Consider the following 18,745-nt stretch of genomic DNA (forward strand, 5'->3'; position numbering starts at 1 on the left):
GTGTTCTTTCCTGGTCAGTGTTTTGGAAGAGCTTGAGCAAGACTGGTATTAGACTATCTTTGAATGATTGGTAGAATTCACTTGTGAAGCCATATGATCTTGGGATTTTTATTTTTGGGAGGTTTCTGAAGACAGTTTCAACCTCTTCATTTTAATTGGTTTTTTTTTTTTTTTGAGGTTTTCTGTTTCTTCTAGGGTCAGTGTAGGTTGTTCATGTGTTTCTAGGAATTTGTCCTTCTCTACATTGTCTAGTTTTTTTGGCATATAGTTGTTTATAGTATCCACTTATGATCTCTCTTAGTTCTGTGGGGTCAGTAGTAATGTCCCCCTCTCATTTCTACTTTAATTAATTTGTGTCTTCTCTTTTTTTCTTTGTCCACCTAGGTAAGGGTTTGTCAGTTTTGTTTTTCTTTTCAAAGAACTAACTTTTGGTTTTGTTGATTCTATTTTTTTTTTGTTCTTAATTTCATTTATTTCTTCTCTGATCTTTACTATTTCTTTCTTTTGGCTTGGTTTGGGATTAGTTTTCTGTTCTTTTTCTAGTTCCTCCAGGTGGACAGTTAGCTCTTCAGTTTTAGCTCTTTCTTCTTTTTAAATGTAAGTATTGAGGGCTATAAATTTCCCTCTTTGCAGTGCCCCATAGGTTTTGATATGTTGTGTTCTCATTTTCATTCATCTCAAGATATTTGCTGAATTCTCTCCACTGATTATTTAAGAGTGTGTTCTTTAATCTCCATATGTGTATGCATTTTCCCTTTTTCTGTCCGTTACTGATTTCCAGCTTCATTCTGTATGATCAGAGAAAGTGTTTCATATAATTTCAATCTTTTAAAATTTTTTGAAGCTTGTCTTATGATCCAACATATGGTCTTATCTTGGAGAAGGATTCATGATTACTTAAAAAGAATGTATATCCTGCTGCTTTGGGGTGCAGTGCTCTGTAGATGACTGTTAAGTCTAGTTTATTTATCATATTATTCAAGTTTTCTGTTTCTTTATCCTCTGTTCAGATGTTCTATCCAATACTGGTATATTGAAGTCGCCACCTGTTATTGTAGAGACATCTTTTTCTCCCTTCATTTTTGCCAGAGTCTGCCTCATTGGGTACTCAAGTAAGGTGTGTAAATATTTAGTATAGTTATTTCTTCTTGGTTAATTTCCCTTTTTATTAACATATAATGACTTTCTTCATCCCTTATAACAGTTTTATATTTGAAATCTATTTTGTTCGATATTAGTATTGCTACTCCAGCTCTTTTTTGGTTACTCTTTGCATGGACTGCCTTTTTCCAGCCTTTCACTTTTAACCTAGTTGTGTCTCTGCATCTGAGGTGGGTCTTTAGCAGACAACAAATAGATGGCTCACATTTTAAAAATCTATTCTATCAAGTCTATGTCTTTGATAGGGGAGTTCAAGCCATTAACATTAGATGTTATTACTATGAAAACATTACTTATTCATCCATTTTGTTCTTTGGCTCTCTGTTGTCATATTGTTTTATTGTCTATCTTCTTATCCTTTAGTTTACCCTTCCTAATAATTTTCATTTCTACACTCTTCTCCAAATCTCTTGCCCTTATTTTTTCCTTTCAGGGTACAGCACTCTCTTTAATATATCTTATAATTCTTATCTTTTGGTAACACATCCTATCAGCTTTTATTTGCCTGTGGAGATTTTGAATTCACCCTCATTATCGAAGGACTGTTTTGCCAGATAGAGAATTCTTTTTTTTTTTTTTAATATTTATTTTTATTTATTTCTCCCCTTCCCCCCTGCTGCCACCCCAGTTGTCTGTTCTCTATGTCCATTTGCTGTGTGTTCTTCTGTGTCCTCTTCTATTCTTGTCAGTGGCACTGGGAATCTGTGTCTCTTTTTGTTGCATCATCTTGCTGTGTCAGCTCTCCGTATGTGTGGCCACTGCTCCTGGGCAGGCAGAACTTTCTTTCGCACTGGGCGGCTCTCCTTTATGGGGCACACTCCCTGGCGTGGGGCGTCCCTATGAGTGTGGCATGGCACTCCTTGCATGATTCAGCACTGCGTGTGGGCCAACTCCACACAGACCAAGGAGGCCCTAGGTTTAAACCGTGGACCTCCCATGTGGTAGGTGGACGCTCTATCTGTTGAGCCAAGTCTGCTTCCTGAGATAAAGAATTCTTGGCTGGTACTTCTTCTCTTACAGTACCATAAACACATCATACCACTTTCTTCTAATTCCCAGAGTTTCTGATGAAAGGTCAGCATTTAATCTTACTGAGTTTCCCCTGTGTGTGATGCTTTACTTTTCTCTTGTTGTTTTCAGAATCCTCTCTTTATCTCTGATATTTGTCACTCTGAATAGTAGGGGTCTCGGGATAGGTCTATTTGGCTTATTCTGTCTGGGGTGCATTGTCCTTCTTGGATATTAATTTTTATTCTCTCATAAGTGTTAGGAAGCTTTTTGGTCAAATATTCTTTCTGTTCCTTTCCATTGTCTTCTTCTGGGATATTGATAATTTGAATGTCTGTGTGTTTCGTGCTGTCATTCATTTCCCAAAGGCTCTGTTCCATTTTTTCCATTCTCTTTCTTTTCCAGTTCAGATGTTCTGTCTTCAAAATCTGCTCTTCAGTGCCTCTAATACATTTTTAATTTCATCATGTTTTTTATCATGTCTTTCATTCCCATAGGGTCTGTTACTTTGTTTGCAGGCTTTCATATTTTTCTTTATGCTCACCCAGTGTCTTCTTAATATTCTTCACTTCTTTAGTCATATTTTCTATAAATTCTTTGAAGTGATTTAGGAGAGTTGAGTGATTATGACTGGTTTTGTATTAAATCCTATATATCTTCAGGATATTTGGGCTTGTTCCTTTGGGTGGGCCATCTCTTCCTGTTTCCTAGGATGGCATGTAATTTTTTGCTGATGTCTAGGCATCTGAATGAATATGTTGGTGAATTTACTCTGATGGCCAGTTTCTCTCTCTTGCCTATATATTTTTTTCCACAGCTCTCCTTTGATGTTTGGTTCAATTTATTCTGAGTCTTTAAAATTGTCCAGTTTATGTTATCAGAATTGGACCTGGGACTCATTAATGTGGTGCAGATTTTCTCTCAGGGTAAGGATACAGCGAGAACTGCAGTTTTTGTCCATGAAGTTTCCATACTAGCCAGCAGATGGCATTTGTAGGTGCACCTTTCCATGCAGGTGTTTTAATCTCAGTTTTCCTGTGTTCCTGTGTTGAATCTCCAGAGTGGAGATTCAGAGCGGACTTTGCTAGCTGAAGTCATTGATAAAAAGCCCCCTGATTCCCCCTCCCTTTTCCTTTGAAACAGCTGACAGGGAGGAAGATGTCTGTTCCCTTCTCAGTCTGCTGCAGTGATTCAGCATTTTACCCCAGCTTAATATCTTGGGAGTGGGAGAGGGGAGCACTTCCTGGACACTGCAGGGGCTTGGTAACTCATGTTTGTTGTTTCAGGTTCTTTGTCCGTCACTTACTCTCCTAGGAGTTGTGCAGCACTGTCCTGTTCTGCTGTCCCCTGAAGCAGGCCCCTCAGACAGCTCTAGCTCTTTCTCTGTTGTTTTTGTGAGGGCACTGAGCCCCATGTCTTAGTCTGATGCCATCTTCCCACAGTCCTCATCTTTAGGGTTTTGAGGAACATTGTGGCTTGCGGGTTTCCATGCTTTGGCAGTTTGTGATACCTGGCTGAGACCTGCATAAGAGTAACCTCCAGAATGATCCCTTGACTTCATTTAAAATCTCTTAGCCTTCATAACACTAATTAGTTTTATTTCTTTTAACACTTTCCTCTTGTTATTTGTCATCCTTGTAAGGCTTCCCTTTTTTCCTTCCTCACATGGCTTTTGGCTCCTTCCCTGTGCCTAGGACAATGTCTGGCAGAGGACAGGGACAACAAGAAAAAAAGAGGCACAACAAGTTACAGCTGGAACACTGAAATAATAAATACAGTATTACAAATGCTGGTTTCATAGTAGAAATTCAACAGCAGTTATTTGGGGGGGGGCAGAGAGTGTGACTGTAATCGTTGGGAGTACTTGTTTCAAGTAACCTTGAACCCAAATAATTTAACATTTCCCTTTCAAGAGACCTATTTGTAGTTGACAAAAAACTTACAAATATGGGTAAGAGGTATAGAAAGTGGGCAAGAGTAGGAGATATATTTTAATTCTTCCTTGAGGAGGAACATCTTTTTTGTTAGTTTTTTTTTTTTTGTTTTAAAGCACTTTAATTTTCTTTTTAAAGTGCATAAGAAGTCTTGTGGGGGGAAGGCTGGGAAAAGCAGCACCATTTATAACATTGTTTCCATGGGAGACTGTATTCCAGTTCCAATTAAATGGCCTGCAAACAGGCTTTGAGAAGCTCGCACATTCACAATGACTTGCTCTACTTTGGGCCTCTACTTGTTGGCACCGAGTTTTAAAGAACTGAGTATTCGGACTTCCCTGAGTTTTTGATTTTTAAACACATTCTTAGAAATTTTGAATTATTTTAATGGGGACTTATGGTTTCATATTTCTAAGCAATAGAATTTGAAAATGAATTAGAGCAACTACAAAAAATAATTTAACTACAATTATATAAGAGTATATATTTCTCCTTTACCTGTTTAAAAATAAAGAAGAAAAATTTTTGATGGAGTTACAATAACTCCTAAGTGTTTTTTAAATGGCCAAATTTTTTCTTCTAGCTTTATTTACACATGTTGATTTGATGTGCTTTCTTAGAGGGGGTCATAATATAAAGTAAACCATCCTTGAAAAAATACAAGAGAACAGTCAGATGCTGATTGAAATTAGGAGTGTATTGAGGGGGGAGTAAGAATTTTTTTTTAATAAAGGAAAATAAGAATTTCTTTAGGGGTTTTAAAAGGCGTTTGTTACATTTAATTCTGTATTTCATCATTTTGAGGTGTGAAAATGGCCAGTCTTATGAAAATGTGGAAGTAGATTTGTGCAATAAGTTCCGTTCTGGAAAGTACAATAGTAAAAAATGTATTTGATATCATTACATACATGCTAACCACTTGGTAGATACAGAAAATCCTTATTCTATTTTGGGATGAGTTTTTACTTTGACTCCAGATACTGCTAGATCATCAGTTTTTTAAGTTCCTTACATGGTAGTGGACAAGCAAGACTGATAGAGATTATTCAGTTTTGAAGAAAAGTTAGGCAACAAATTGATGTGACAATTCTAGTAAATCTTAATTAGGCAGCAAATTTAGTAACAATATTTGTTACAGCTTAGAAAAAGTCCAAAAAAATTATGTTCAAAGATGAGGTGAAAGAAGTTCTTCTCCTGTGTAGCACAGTATAACTCCCCAGCCTCATGCAGAAATACCCTAACTTAAGGCATTGTCTTTGAACTCCTTTATGCTTTGATTCAATTGGTAAGCTTGAAAGATATAAAAATAAAATTTCTAGTTGCATTAAGTTTTAGGCATGCAGAATATGGCTTTGTGGTGACATTTAGCTGATAGATATCTGCTTTTGTTCTTTTAACTCTAAGAAATTATTCAGCAAATGGAATAACCGAGATTCTAATAAAGCTTTTATTTTTAAAAGTTTCTTTCAATTTCACATTTAATTATGACTTAATAGTCTTAGCTTTTACAGATGTGTGTTGTGCAATACTACTGGTGGCCAGGCATTATGGTGTCAGGGAAGCATCAGCGGCTTTCTAGAATTTTTAAATAGTGGCTATAAAAATGAGTTTCCTTTGGCCTTTCATGACAGTGATACTTTTTTTTTTTTTTTAAGATTTATTTATTTCTTTATTTCTTCCCCCCCCCCCGCCCCCACCCCCGCCCCCATCCCTGCCCTGGTTGTCTGTTCTCTGTGTCTATTTGTTGCGTCTTCTTTGTCCGCTTCTGTTGTTGTCAGCGGCATGGGAATCTGAGTTTCTTTTGGTTGTTGCGTCATCTTGTTGTGTCAGCTCTCCGTGTGTGCGGCGCCATTCCTGGGCAGGCTGCACTTTCTTTCGCGCTGGGCGGCTCTCCTTACGGGAGCACTCCTTGCGCGTGGGGCTCCCCTACATGGGGGACACCCCCGCGTGGCAGGGCACTCCTTGCTCGCATCAGTTCTGCGGATGGGCCAGCTGCACACTGGTCAAGGAGGCCCGGGGTTTGAACTGCGGACTTCCCATGTGGTAGACAGACGCCCTAACCACTGGGCCAAGTCCGCGGCCTGATACTTTTTTAATGTATATAGAGAAGGACTCCAGGATTTTTTTCTTTTCTTTTGCCTTTTTAAAATGTAATTCAGAATTAAAAGCATTTTTAAAAATTTTAAGATTATATCAAGGAATCAAATTAATCTGGAGCATCAGAGTATAGTTAGAAATAGATTACTTGATTAGATGATCTTTTAAGCTTCCATTAGTTTGAGATTTTTCCTGCATTATAAGTACTATGTGATTTCAGAGAAATAATGGTCTCCAAAATGTTTTGCGCTTTTTTAAAAAAACTTTTTTAGCAAGCTACTGGATACACAGTATTCTACTGTGTAGGGCATTGTACTAAAATACTGAAATAAAAATAGAGGGAAATTTGAACATTGTTCTGAATTTATATATATATATATATATATTTGCATATAGAATGAAGACTGAGTTGCTATGAAAATACAAATACTCTACCCACTAAGCCCTGCCCCTTCCCCAACCCCCATGCCCCCAAATGTCCTTACACATTGTGCAGTGTCTCCTGGGAAGCCAACTTGCCCTGAGTAGAGAACTCCTGATTTAAATATTAGCAGGGCTGTGCACCTTAGATTAGGTCCATGGGGAAGAGCTCACAAAGGGCTTTCACAGAGCGTGCTCACTGGTCTTTAACACAGCCCTGTGAATTTGGCAATGCAGATTTTATTCCTGTTTTACAGTTGAAGAAATGAAGGCTCAGTGAGACCTGTGGCAGATCTGGGATTAAAACCTGGCACTCTTGAATCCAGGACCCTCGGTTTATATTGCTCTTTATATATATAACACGTTTTTCAGCCTAAGCTACGTTTTCATGCTAAATTAAACCAGAATAACCATTTGTACCAGCTGAGATTTTGAATATGTAATTATACTGTTTTGAAGTTCCTGACATTTTTGGAGCATCTAAATAGTTTACCTGACACTGTGCTAGACCCTTTCAAGGTGTCCCCGAGCCCCTGTGAGCTGTTCTGGTTTCCCGTAACCTAAGCTCAGCACTTCACTGTACCTGGCAACAAACCCTCAAGAATTCAAATGTGAAATCCTTGTCGAGTACTGTAGACTTTCATGGAAGCCTTTTTTTTGGATCGAACCAGTGTGTTCCATTATGCAGTATCTTGTAAGACTTCTTAAAAATTCTCTGAAAAATTTTCTACCAATGTTTCTTCCTAAGCCAGGACCCACATCTCTGCTCCCTCCCTGTCACCTTCTCAAAACAAGTTCCTTGTAGCCTTGTCTGCTCTTCACTTTTTTTCACTCCCTTGCTTCCTCTCCTCCTCTTCACCCCTCCTGGATCTTTTCCTCTAGGTGCCACCCTCCTTTTCTTGTGCATTACAATTTCGTACTTTTCTTAAGCTCCCTTGCTTTTTTTTAGGTATGTGGCCTTGGAGAGACCTTAAAATCTTTTCTGTTTCAGTTTTTTTTGTTTTTATTTTAGATAGAGATGGCATCACTGACTACTTCAGGATTGTTGAGAGACTTTGTGAGCTAATCTGTATAATGTGCTTAATTCAGTTTCTAGAGCAGGGGTTCTTAACAAGAGGTCTGTGAACTTGAACTGACATTCAGGAAAACATTATTCTTGTGGGATGAGCTGGTGGAGGTGTGATATTTATTAAATATTACACAGTACAGTGTGAACTTAATAAGTGACCCGTGGTTTTCACCAGACTGGCAAAGGGGTCCGTGGAACAAAAAAGATTAAGAACCTCTTGTCTAGAACCTACTCAGTGTATAATGAAGGTTAGTTGCTGCTGCTGCTTTAGTTTAAATACATTTAAAAAAATTATTCCTGGGAAGCAGACGTGGCCCAATGAATAGGGCCTCTGCCTACCACATGGGAGGTCTGTGGTTCAAACCCTGGGCCTCCTTGACCCATGTGCAGCTGGCCCATGTGCAGTGCTGATGCGCGCAAGGAATGCCGAGCCACTCAGGGGTGTACCCCGCGTAGGGGAGCCCCACCCGCAAGGGGTGCACCCCGTAAGGAGAGCCGCCCAGCACGAAAGAAAGTGCAGCCTGCCCAGGAATGGTGCCGAACACACGGAGAGCTGGCACAACAAGATGACACAACAAAAAGAAACAGATTCCCAGTGCCGCTGATAAGGATAGAACCGGTCACAGAAGAACACACAGCGAATGGACACAGAGAGCAGACAACTGGGGGCGGGGGGAGAGAAATTAAAAAAAAGAATTATTCCCAGGCACTGTGATGAGACTAAAGTAGATGTAGCTGCTGCCCTCTAGGAGTTTCTAATTTAGCATTATCTATCTCCAGGACTTTACAAGACCTTTGCATGCCATGCTAGGAATGCTTTATCTGTCAGTTTGCCAAAATTCTTCCCCTGGATGTCACAGAAGTGATGTCTTACCCTAGGAAATATTCTTTTAGGTGTTGTTATGCAACTTTCTATGAGCAAAACACTGTCCTGTGTGAGTCTCTTCCATTTACAAGAACTAGGGAAATGCTGAGGTTATTTTGGGGATAGGATTTATCATAAAAATACACTGGAAGTCAGATCCCAGGACAGCATCCCATGATTTGCCTAATCACATTCCACAGATAATAGAAACATTGTTCAGGATGAAACAGCTACTGTAGTATCAGAATAGTTTGTTGTGCTCATGACTCAGTTGTTTTTTTTTTTAAGATTTATTTTTTTGTTTCTCCCCATGCCCTGTTGTCTGCTCTGTGTCCATTCGCTGTGTGTTCTTCTGTGTCCACTTGTATTCTTGTCAGCAGCACCTGGAATCTGTGTCTCTTTTTGTTGTTACTGTATCATCTTGCCGCATCAGCTGTGTGTGTGTGTGCGGTGCCACTCCTGGGCAGGCTGCGTTTTCGTGAGGGGTGGCTCTTCTTATGGGGCGCACTCCTTACACGTGGGGCTCCCCTACGCGGGGCACACCCGTGTGGCGTGGCACTCCTTACATGCTTCAGCACTGTGTGTGGGCCAGCTCACCACACAGACCAGGAGGCCCTGGGTTTGAACCCTGGACTGCCTATGTGGTAGGTGGATGCTCTATCAGTTGAGCCAAATCTGCTTCCTATTTTTTTTTCTTTCTTCTTTCTGATTCTCTTTTTATTGACCTTGCTTCTGCTGCCAGCTCCCCCTCTCGGTTCCTTTTCTCTCTGCCTTGGGGCTTCCATTGCCTCCTGACTGCCAGGTGTTGCTGCCTTTTCTCTGGGTGTCTTCTCAGTTTGCTGTTTCCTATTCAAGTGTCGAGAAGAAATCTGATTAGTTTATCAGAGATCTGGCTGGAGAGGGGGCAGGCAGATGAGTGTCTAGGTCTGTGGTGTTCGCCTGGGTGTGAACTTTGACAGTTTTTCCTAATGTGCACCTCTGGACTTCTTTGCAACTCCATTGCCATGGTTATCTACCTCCTCACACATCTGGAAATGATGGTAGTTATTCCTGTTGAAAGTTTTACTCTTCTAAAAAGTCTTTAAGACTGTGAGGAATGGATTCTCAGACACCTTCACTTGGGGGCAGATAAATAGTTCTTCCAGCAGAAATGGAATTCTTGCTGTGAGCTTTCTATGGCAAGAATAAGGCATTTGAGGAATGGTCATAGTTTTAGTGTGCCATCCTGTCTATTCCAAGGACAAGTTTCTGATAAGATGTGTGACCATGGAGAGTGTTTCCACTCTACTGGTGACCCCTTCTGTAAAATGAAGTGGTTAGGCCTCATGCTTTTGATGGAAAGGCATTGTGTGATTTCAGCCTCCACAGCCTGAGCCTTCCAAGTTACTCAGGATATTTGAGAACAAATAGATGATCAAGAATTGGGTTTAGATCTTGAAACCGTTCTTATTTTGGTTTTTGCTTATTTTTCCTCTTGATTTATATTTTGCTTACCTAATTTCTTTCTTTTTTGTCTTTTTTTTTGGGGGGGGGGATGATTAGATTACAAGTGGAATTAAGATCCTGCAAAATGCAATAATTCAACAAGATAATCGACTGGCCAAAGCCATGGTTGGTGATGGTTCCTTTCATGTAACCCTGCTGGTGATGCAGTTACTAAACGAAGATCAAGTGAACGTGTGAGTAAGGTGTCTTTCTTGAATATCATTTTCCAAACTATTGCTTTAAAATGAGCTAACATAGCTGTACCCATTGAGCATCAATATACTAAAGAAGGATTCTTTATTATAATTTATGTTAATCAATGTACAGAATTAGCTGTATAAATTTTTTTTTTTTAAGATTTATTTTTATTTCTACCCCCCTGCCCCGTTGTCTGCTCTCTTGTGTCTGTTTGTTGTGTGTTCTTCTGCGTCCGCTTGCATTCTCATCAGGCAGCATGAGAATCTGGGTCTTTTTTTTTTTTCTTTTGCGTCATTTTGCTGCATCAGCTCTGTGTGTGTGTGTGGCACCACACCTGGGTGGGCTGTACTTTTTGTGTAGGGTGGCTCTCCTTGTGGGACGCACTCCTTGCGCATGGGGCACCCCTATGCAGAGGACACCCTTGTGTGGAATGGCACTCCTTGCGTGGCAGCACCGCACGTGGGCCAGCTCACCACACAGGCCAGGAGGCCCTGGGTTCGAACCCTGGACCTCCTATATGGTAGGTAGATGCTCTGTCAGTTGAGCCACATCCACTTCCCTAAATATTCTTAATCTAGGCTTTTCTACTCTGTTATTGTTACCGAATGGAAGCCCTTGGTTATGCAGTTTTGTCCATGTTAATTACATAAGCATTGTGGAGATGGGCCGTCTAGGTTAGCATTTTAGGTAAAGAGTTGGAACCATGACATAACCACCTTACTTGCTGTTTGATTTTAGGCAAATTGTTTGACTTTCTAAGTAAATGGGGAAAATAATAGCATCAGTTTACATGCATGAGCTCTTCGTATAGCACCTGTTACATAGTAAGCACTCAGTATTGCCACGGATTAGAGCTACTGTTTGACTAGGACAGTGGACAGTTTCAGCTTCACCTCAGTCATTCCTGGACCCTCCCAGCCCAGGATGCTGAAAAGGTTGAGTATAAGTCATTGGTCACTGCATTCCATTTGGGAGTGGAGAAAGCTTATTTGTCCTCCAATTTCCAGGCTGTTCTCTCTGTAGTTAGGAACTCCTCTCTCCCTGGTACGTCTCTCCAGTCAGCCACATGTTCCAGAGAACTTAAGCTTTGGCTCTTTGAGTAACCAAAGCCAGAAGGAATTGCAGGTTCCTTCTGTTTTCTACCCTTACATATATGTCTCCTGAAGGAATGAAGACTAAGGCTTGAGTTGGGTGAGCTAAAGGGAAAATAAAAGGGAGAAGAGATAAGTTAAGAACTCAAAGTACCTGGCCATTTTGTGATTAGTGTAATTATGTTTCTTCAGCACAACCTCAGGTCTTAGAGACCAGTCTTCTGCTCTCTCGCAACCTGATCTCCTCACAAACATTGTGGAAGGAGCTCTTGAGCACCTGACAAGGGCAGAGGACTTTGATCATTGGCCATCAGATGAAAAAATAAATTCTCCAATCCATTTTAAAAGAAGAATAACTCTTTAGAGAAGTTCCTGTTCAACCAATCCTGGAAGAATATGGTACCATCAGGGGATAGCCTTGAAGAGATTCCTAGCAGGTAGGCCTGAGATAGTTCCACCTATTCTTTCAAGGCCAGTGGCAGCTAGAAGGCTCAGAGGTTTCCTTGTGTCCTGGTGGGAGGATGTGGAAGTGCAGTGAAAATCAGTGGGTCAGATTTTCCCGTGAAAATCTGGGGGAGGGACAAGGACAGTGCTGAGTATGGGTATTTCTTGATCAGAGACTATCTGGGACCTCAGGCTCCAGCAGCAAGTGCCGGTAGAATACTGAGAAAGAACAGGCCTTCTCTTGGTGGACATCAAGCAGGTTGCCCTGGGGTATCACCACACCAGTCTTTCTGAAACAGAAATCTGTACACCCAAACAGTCCTGAAAGGAGGTTTGAATTAAATTAATAATTGTGCCCCCACAGAGACCTTTTAAACCAGGAAAGACTGAGTTAGTGTTGATGGGCAAGTTTAGGTTTTATCTCCATCCCTGGAACCATAGGGTGTACTCTTTCAGTCACTGCTGCTCAGCTAACTCGCTTAGCCCCCCCCCTCATTGTTTCTTTTTATTCTCACAACAGTTCTGTGAATTGGGCCATACAGAAATGTCATCTTTCATATGTACAAGTAAACTGAGAATCCTAGGAATTAAGCAAATGGCAGTCAGTAGAGAAGTTAATTTTCTTTAAGCTACCATGTTGTGTGTATGTGTGTGAGAGAGAGAGAAAGATAGAATGGAGGGAGAGAATGAACTTAAGCATGTGTGAGAGAAGTGGGCAGCTTGGCTGCTGGCGGTATTAACGGCCCCGGTGTCTCGGTAGCCATATCTGATAGACCCGTGACCAGCCATAAACACCGCTAAGCAGTGGGGTTGGGCTGGGGGCAGGCACGCTCATGATTATTGTAACGCTTACAGTTCTCAGTAGGGGTGGGATGGCCCCCTTAGGAGACTTTGGCAATATTTGGGAGGATTTTTGGTTGTCACAATTCCTGAGGAGTGCTATAGGCATTTTATGGGCCACAGTCAAGGTTGCTAAACCACTTCCAATGTTGGGACCATCCTGAACTAGGAAGAATAATCTTGCCATAAATCCCAGCATCACTTGTTGGAAAATACTGTGTAGAGCACAAGGAACACTCAGTCATTTTGCTTTGTGCTATGCGTTGTCTGTTTGCATACACATTTCATTTTTGTGTGTGTGAAAAACTAAAAACTTAGCAGGTGCACTTTGTTCTGAAGAGTTCAAGTAGCATCCTTATGCTACTTTGTTATACTGGGAGTAATATTTGTATTGAAAATTGATAGATTATTTGCAATTTAGAAATGACAGTTGACTGAGTTATAATGAAAGATCTAAGAAATAACTAAGAAAAATAAGAAAATTAAGACTAATCTAAGAATAATCTGCTATAAAGAAAAGATGGTTTTTGTTTTTTTTTAGGAGGTACTGTGGATTGAACCCAGGACCTCATACATGGGAAGCAGGTGCTCAACTACTTAGCTACACCTGCTCTTCAATCTGAAGAGTTTCTTTTCATTTGTTTGCTTGTTTTTTTTAGGAGGCATGGGGAACTGAACCCAGAATCTCCCATATGGGAAGCAGGCACTCAACCACTTGTGCCACGTCTGCTCCCTGAAGAGTTTTTAAAGTTGCTAACCTTTTCCTTTTATCCTGAACTGTATAATATGCTAGACATCTAGATTATTGGTGTCTTGTCCTTTATTTATTCTTACTTTTCAAAAACCTAATGTGGGGAGAGCAGATGTAGCTCAGTGGTTGAGTGCCTGCTTCCTATGTACAAGGTCCTGGGTTCAATCCTTCCTCCGTCCTAAAAAAACCAACATGAACAAAAAACAACCAAGAAAATCCTGTGTCTGATTGTATTTTAGATGTTTAATAAAATATTGATCACTGGATTAGAAATGGAGCTTTCAGAGACATTTTTTAAATTGTGAATTTCTTTTTTTTTTTTAAAGATTTATTTATTTATTACTCTTCCCTTCCTCCCTGCCCCAGTCGTCTGTTCTCTGTGTCTATTTGCTGTGTGTTCTTCTTTGTCCACTTCTGTTGTTGTCAGTGGCATGGGAATCTGTGTTTTCTTTGTTGCGTCATCTTGTTGTGTCAGCTCTCCGTATGTGCGGTGCCATTCCTGGGCAGGCTGCACTTTCTTTTGTGCTGGGCAGCTCTCCTTATGGGGTGCATTCCTTGCGCGTCGGGCTCCCTACGTGGGGACACCCCTGTGTGGCACGGCACTCCTTGTGCGCATCAGTACTGCGCATGGGCCAGCTCCGCACTGGTCAAGGAGACCCGGGGTTTGAACCGTGGACCTCCCATGTGGTAGATGGACGCCCTATCCACTGGGCCAAGTCCGCTTCCTAAGGAACATTTTTTGACATTTCCAAAGCTACCCTGAAGTATCATACATTATGTTATTACAGAGCAATGAGACTGAGTGTGAAAGCCATGGATGAAAGTCAGTTAAAAACTGTGTAAGATCAATTTAGAAATATGGGAGATATAGAAAAATACCAAACATTCCCCATCCCCCCACCATTTAGCATATAAACTACTGGTGAACACAACTCACTGATCAAAATAATTTATATTAATGGTGATTTACCAGAAGGCTAAAAAAATTTTATTAAAAAAACCAACAATCCTCTCCCTACAGTAAGAATATATTTCTTTTTTGAGTAGTTGCTGCCCTCTAGTGATGCTTTACTTTTTTTCTCATAATGAAGTGCCTTTCTCAAAATTCTTTTCAGGACTCTAATTTTTAAAATATTCCAAATCTGGTAATGTCAAAATTATTAAAATAGTAAAAAAATTTTTTAAAGAAAAATAAAGCATTTGAAACACAGAGTAGCCCTATAACCACACAGGCTAAAATACTATAGTAAACTTACTTTTAACAACTGTGATTGGAGAATATAATTCAACTTGTTTTCTCTTTGAACTTAAGAACACTATATTATTTTATTATAGAGACTATTACGTTTTAAGGGATAATATAAAGTTTTAGTAGAGTGTCTCACTAACAGTAAATATTATATAAGTATTAGTTCTTTTAACAAGAATCTAGCATTTTCACCATAATCTAATATAAGCTCTTGTAAGTACTCGGGCTTTCTTGAAATACATTATTAGTGATTTTTTGAATGGTCTCTCCAAAATTTTTTTGGTTAAAATTTTTTTTGATTATGAAATAATATTTACTTTCATGTTTTTAATAGCAATTATAATTAGGTAAAGATTTAATTCACTTCTTCCATAGTTTTTGTTTTAAAATTACTATTAGTTTTAATCTCAGAGGTTAGTGTTTGTTAGTGTTTTAATCTCAGAGGTTAGTTCTAGAAGGTATTTTGAACTTTAAAAATAATTAGTGCAAGTACTAGTAAACTATGAAAATTAATTTATATTTCTAAAATTACTTGTTCCATATTTGGTTTTATACATTTCATTATTTAATATGTGACTGAAAAATATCTTATCTCTTACCAGTGGTATTGATGCTCTTTTGGATTTAAAACCACTCATAGAAGAAATCCTTCAAGGAAAGCATTTGACTTTGCCATTTCAAGGGATTGACACTTTTGGAAATCAGATTGGATTTGTGAAGTTGGCAGAAGGAGATCACTTGAACCCACTTTTGGAGATAGCAGGTAAAATAAACAGCAACACACTCAAATGAAATCTCATCTTTTTGTGAAGCATATTTTTCTTTTATATGTTTTCTACCTTTTTTTTTTTTTTTTTTTTTTTTTAGGTACTGGGGGCTGGGGATTGAACCTCAGACCTCATAAGTAGTAAGGCTCAACTATTGAGCCACGTTGGTTTCCCCAAGTTGGTTTTTCATTTGCTTTGCTTGTTTTGTTTTCTCAGGAGACATTAGGAACCAAATCTGGAACCTTCAATGGTGGAGGCAGGTGTTCAACCACCAGAGCCACATCCACTCCCCACAAATTTTTTTAAACTTCTGTACTAAAGCTTTGGCATTTGTTAATTTTGAGGAGCCAGTATACCATCAATTTATAAATCAGCTGCTTTGGTACTTGCTGGAATAAGTAAAGAAGCCAAAAAAAGGGCCTGAAAAGTTACCTTGATTCTTTGACCTGGGGATTATTTTGATTCTGGAGCTCTTTTGAAGGTGATGGACTGGATTCAGGAATTAGTTTTGACTGTCCAGTCATAAGTCTGTAGGACCCCAGTGTATCTCATGACATTTGGCACAAACTTGGTATTTAATAAGTATTGAATGATTGAACAAGAAACAATAGCCCCCTTCCAGAGAGTTAGTAGATGAAACTGAATTCCAAAACGTGCTGGAGTCAAATGCTCACTTACTTGTGCTTAGCGTGATACCTGGCTAACCAGTACCAGTAGCCAGTTAAAAGTTATTTGACCTGAGCCAAAGTACATGATTTTATCAACTTGCTTATGCTCTTCAGATAGTCCTGTTACTTCTCTCCCTCCCTCCTTCCCTTTCATTTTCAGTTACAGTGATGGATATTTGCTTGAACTGAGCTACTGTAAGATACTTGATTAGAGAACTCTGAGGTTTTCAAGGCTTGTTAGCTGTGGGGACACCTGGATATTAAGTTCCTCTTTGAGAAACACTATACATGTTTGAATTTTAAAAATTCTTCATATAACAATTTTCCCAGCAGAAAATAGAATTATATTTTAGTGTACAGTCACAACCCCTAGCACATCTGCCACTGAAGCTGTCAAAAGTTTACATGATTAACAGTTTTCCCCACTAATAGTGTTTTCTATTTATTAGTTTTGTTGCAAGAGAGGACTCTGTACAGACAAATGAGCAATAGTGGTGTAAAGAAAATGTACTGCAGAATAAACTTTAAGTAAGAAACTTCCATACATTTATTTACTTTCTAAGCAATTGAGAAAAAAACACTTATTTGACTTTAGTGACAAACACCTGTCTTGTTCAAGCCACACCAGTGTTCTCAGGAACTGCTGATATAGAAAAAGCTAAATCTCAGGAAGCAGCAACATTTCCCTCTGTGCTATGTTTTCTTCTTCTTGTTTAGGTACTTCTTTCTGAGAGAAGGTCCATTGGTGAGGGGAGATGATCCTTGTGCAGTACAGTTAAAAGTGTTAGGGAATTAGAAGCAGAAAAAAGCATAACCTTTTGAGTTTGATCCAGTGATCATAAATTGGGTATTAGCTACCACGGTGAACTACAGTTTTTAATTTTCATTTCATATCATGTCATGTCATCTTATTTCAGGTCCAGTAATCCTTGGTTCATAACACATTCTCATCATTGGTCCATGCTTGGTACACTTTTATGAATCAGTTATCTATCTTGATCCCTATCTGTGTGTTTGTCTTTTTTTTAAGAGCAGTTTTATTGAGATATATTTACATACCATACCATCCATCCAAGGTGTACAATCAGTGGCTTTTAGTATAATCACAGAGTTGTGCATTCATCACCATAATTGATTTTAGGACATTTTCATTAATCCAGAAAAAAAAAAGCCCCATACCCCTTAGCAGTTACCTCTCAATACCTCTGTCCTTCTCCAGCCCTATATAATCACTAATCTAATTCTATCTCTATAGAGTTATTTACATTAATATTTTATACAAATGGAATCATACCGTATATAGGACTTTGTGTCTGGTTTCTTTCACTTAGAAAATTGTTTCTTTTTAAAATATTGTAATTATTATTTTTAATTAGAGAAGTTATAAGTTTACATAAAAGTTATATAAAAAATACAACATTCCCACATAACCCTCTGATTGTTGACACTTTGTGTTGGTGTGCTACCTTTGTTTCAATTGATGAAAAAATATTAAAATATTAATGTTAGCTATAGTCCACATTTATCCATCTCTTTTTATAATAATCACCTGGGAATCCACCACCCAAAACAAAAGCTTAAATTACTTGGTAGTAATTTAATCATATTGGCCACTCGGCTAATCCATCTCTTGGCCTTCCTCCATTTAACTTAACCATTGTATTAGTCATCCAAAGGGGTGCTGATGCAAAATACCAGAAATCAGTTGGTATTTATAAAAGGTACTTATTTGGGATAGAAGCTTACAGTCACAAGGTTATAAAGCATACGCTACTTCCCTTTACCAAAGTCTGTTGCCATGTGTTGTAACAAGATGGCTGCCAATGTCTGCAAGGGTTCAGGCTTCCTCGTCCTCTTAAGGTTCTATGGGCCCAGCTTCTTCCAGTATCAGCTGTAGGATGGGATAAGTCTTGTCTCTCTCCCAGGGCTTGTTTCTCTCTGGTCTCAGCTGCTCTGCTTGCTCCACAAGGCCAGGGGTAAACTGTCAGGTGAATGGCTCATCTCTCTTCCCAGGCCTCTGCTGGGTCTAATGGAACCTTCTCTCTGTGCTTACTCCCTGGGCTCCAGGATATAAACTCTAACTTTCTCTCCTGCCTTGTCATTTTTTCTGTGAGTCCCTGCCCCCTTGGTCCTACTGATGTGGTCCAATCAAAGCTTTAATCATTATTTAATCAAGTAAAACTGAAACTCTGAATCCAAGCCACATACATAATCCCGTACTTATTTTTGGAATCCATAAACAATACCAAACTGCTACAACCATCATTTTGTATCTGTGTTTATTATTTGCCTATGTTCTTTTATGTACTTTTATAAGAAATTTAAATATTTGAAAATATGCAAAGCTTTAATTTATTATTTGTTAACTTAAGCATTAAGTATTAATCTTTAAAAAGTTTTTTTAATTGCCTTTTTAAAGGATACATAGATCACAAAAAATGTTACATTAAAAAATAGAAGAGGTTCCCATATACCCCATACCCTGTCCCACCCCAACCCACTCCTCCCAACATGTATTAATCTTTTGAGCACTTTCTATGTTTAGTTGAAGCTTTCATTTATCTGGTATTCAGATAGAATGTTCATTTCATAGAATTTTTGTCAATATTTTACTTCTTTGATTAAACAAGAAACACATTGTTTATTCAAGCCAGTATTTAAACTTTAAGAGGCATATTTCATTGACCAGGGCACTGCA

At 39.0% G+C, this 18,745-nt stretch overlaps 1 protein-coding gene across 6 annotated transcripts in view; it reads left to right on the forward strand.

Annotated features, from left to right (window-relative positions):
- AKAP7 (A-kinase anchoring protein 7) overlaps positions 1–18,745 on the forward strand; it is a 146,924-nt gene that overhangs the window by 25,474 nt on the left and 102,705 nt on the right. For all 6 annotated transcript variants that reach the window (XM_058307465.2, XM_071218663.1, XM_058307466.1 and 3 more), the window contains exons 4-5: positions 10,097–10,233; positions 15,215–15,375. In XM_058307465.2, coding sequence (XP_058163448.1) covers positions 10,097–10,233; positions 15,215–15,375 — 298 coding nt within the window. The remainder of the gene's footprint in view (positions 1–10,096; positions 10,234–15,214; positions 15,376–18,745) is intronic.

This window comes from Dasypus novemcinctus, chromosome 11 (assembly GCF_030445035.2).
Source record: "Dasypus novemcinctus isolate mDasNov1 chromosome 11, mDasNov1.1.hap2, whole genome shotgun sequence".
Lineage (NCBI taxonomy): Eukaryota > Metazoa > Chordata > Mammalia > Cingulata > Dasypodidae > Dasypus > Dasypus novemcinctus.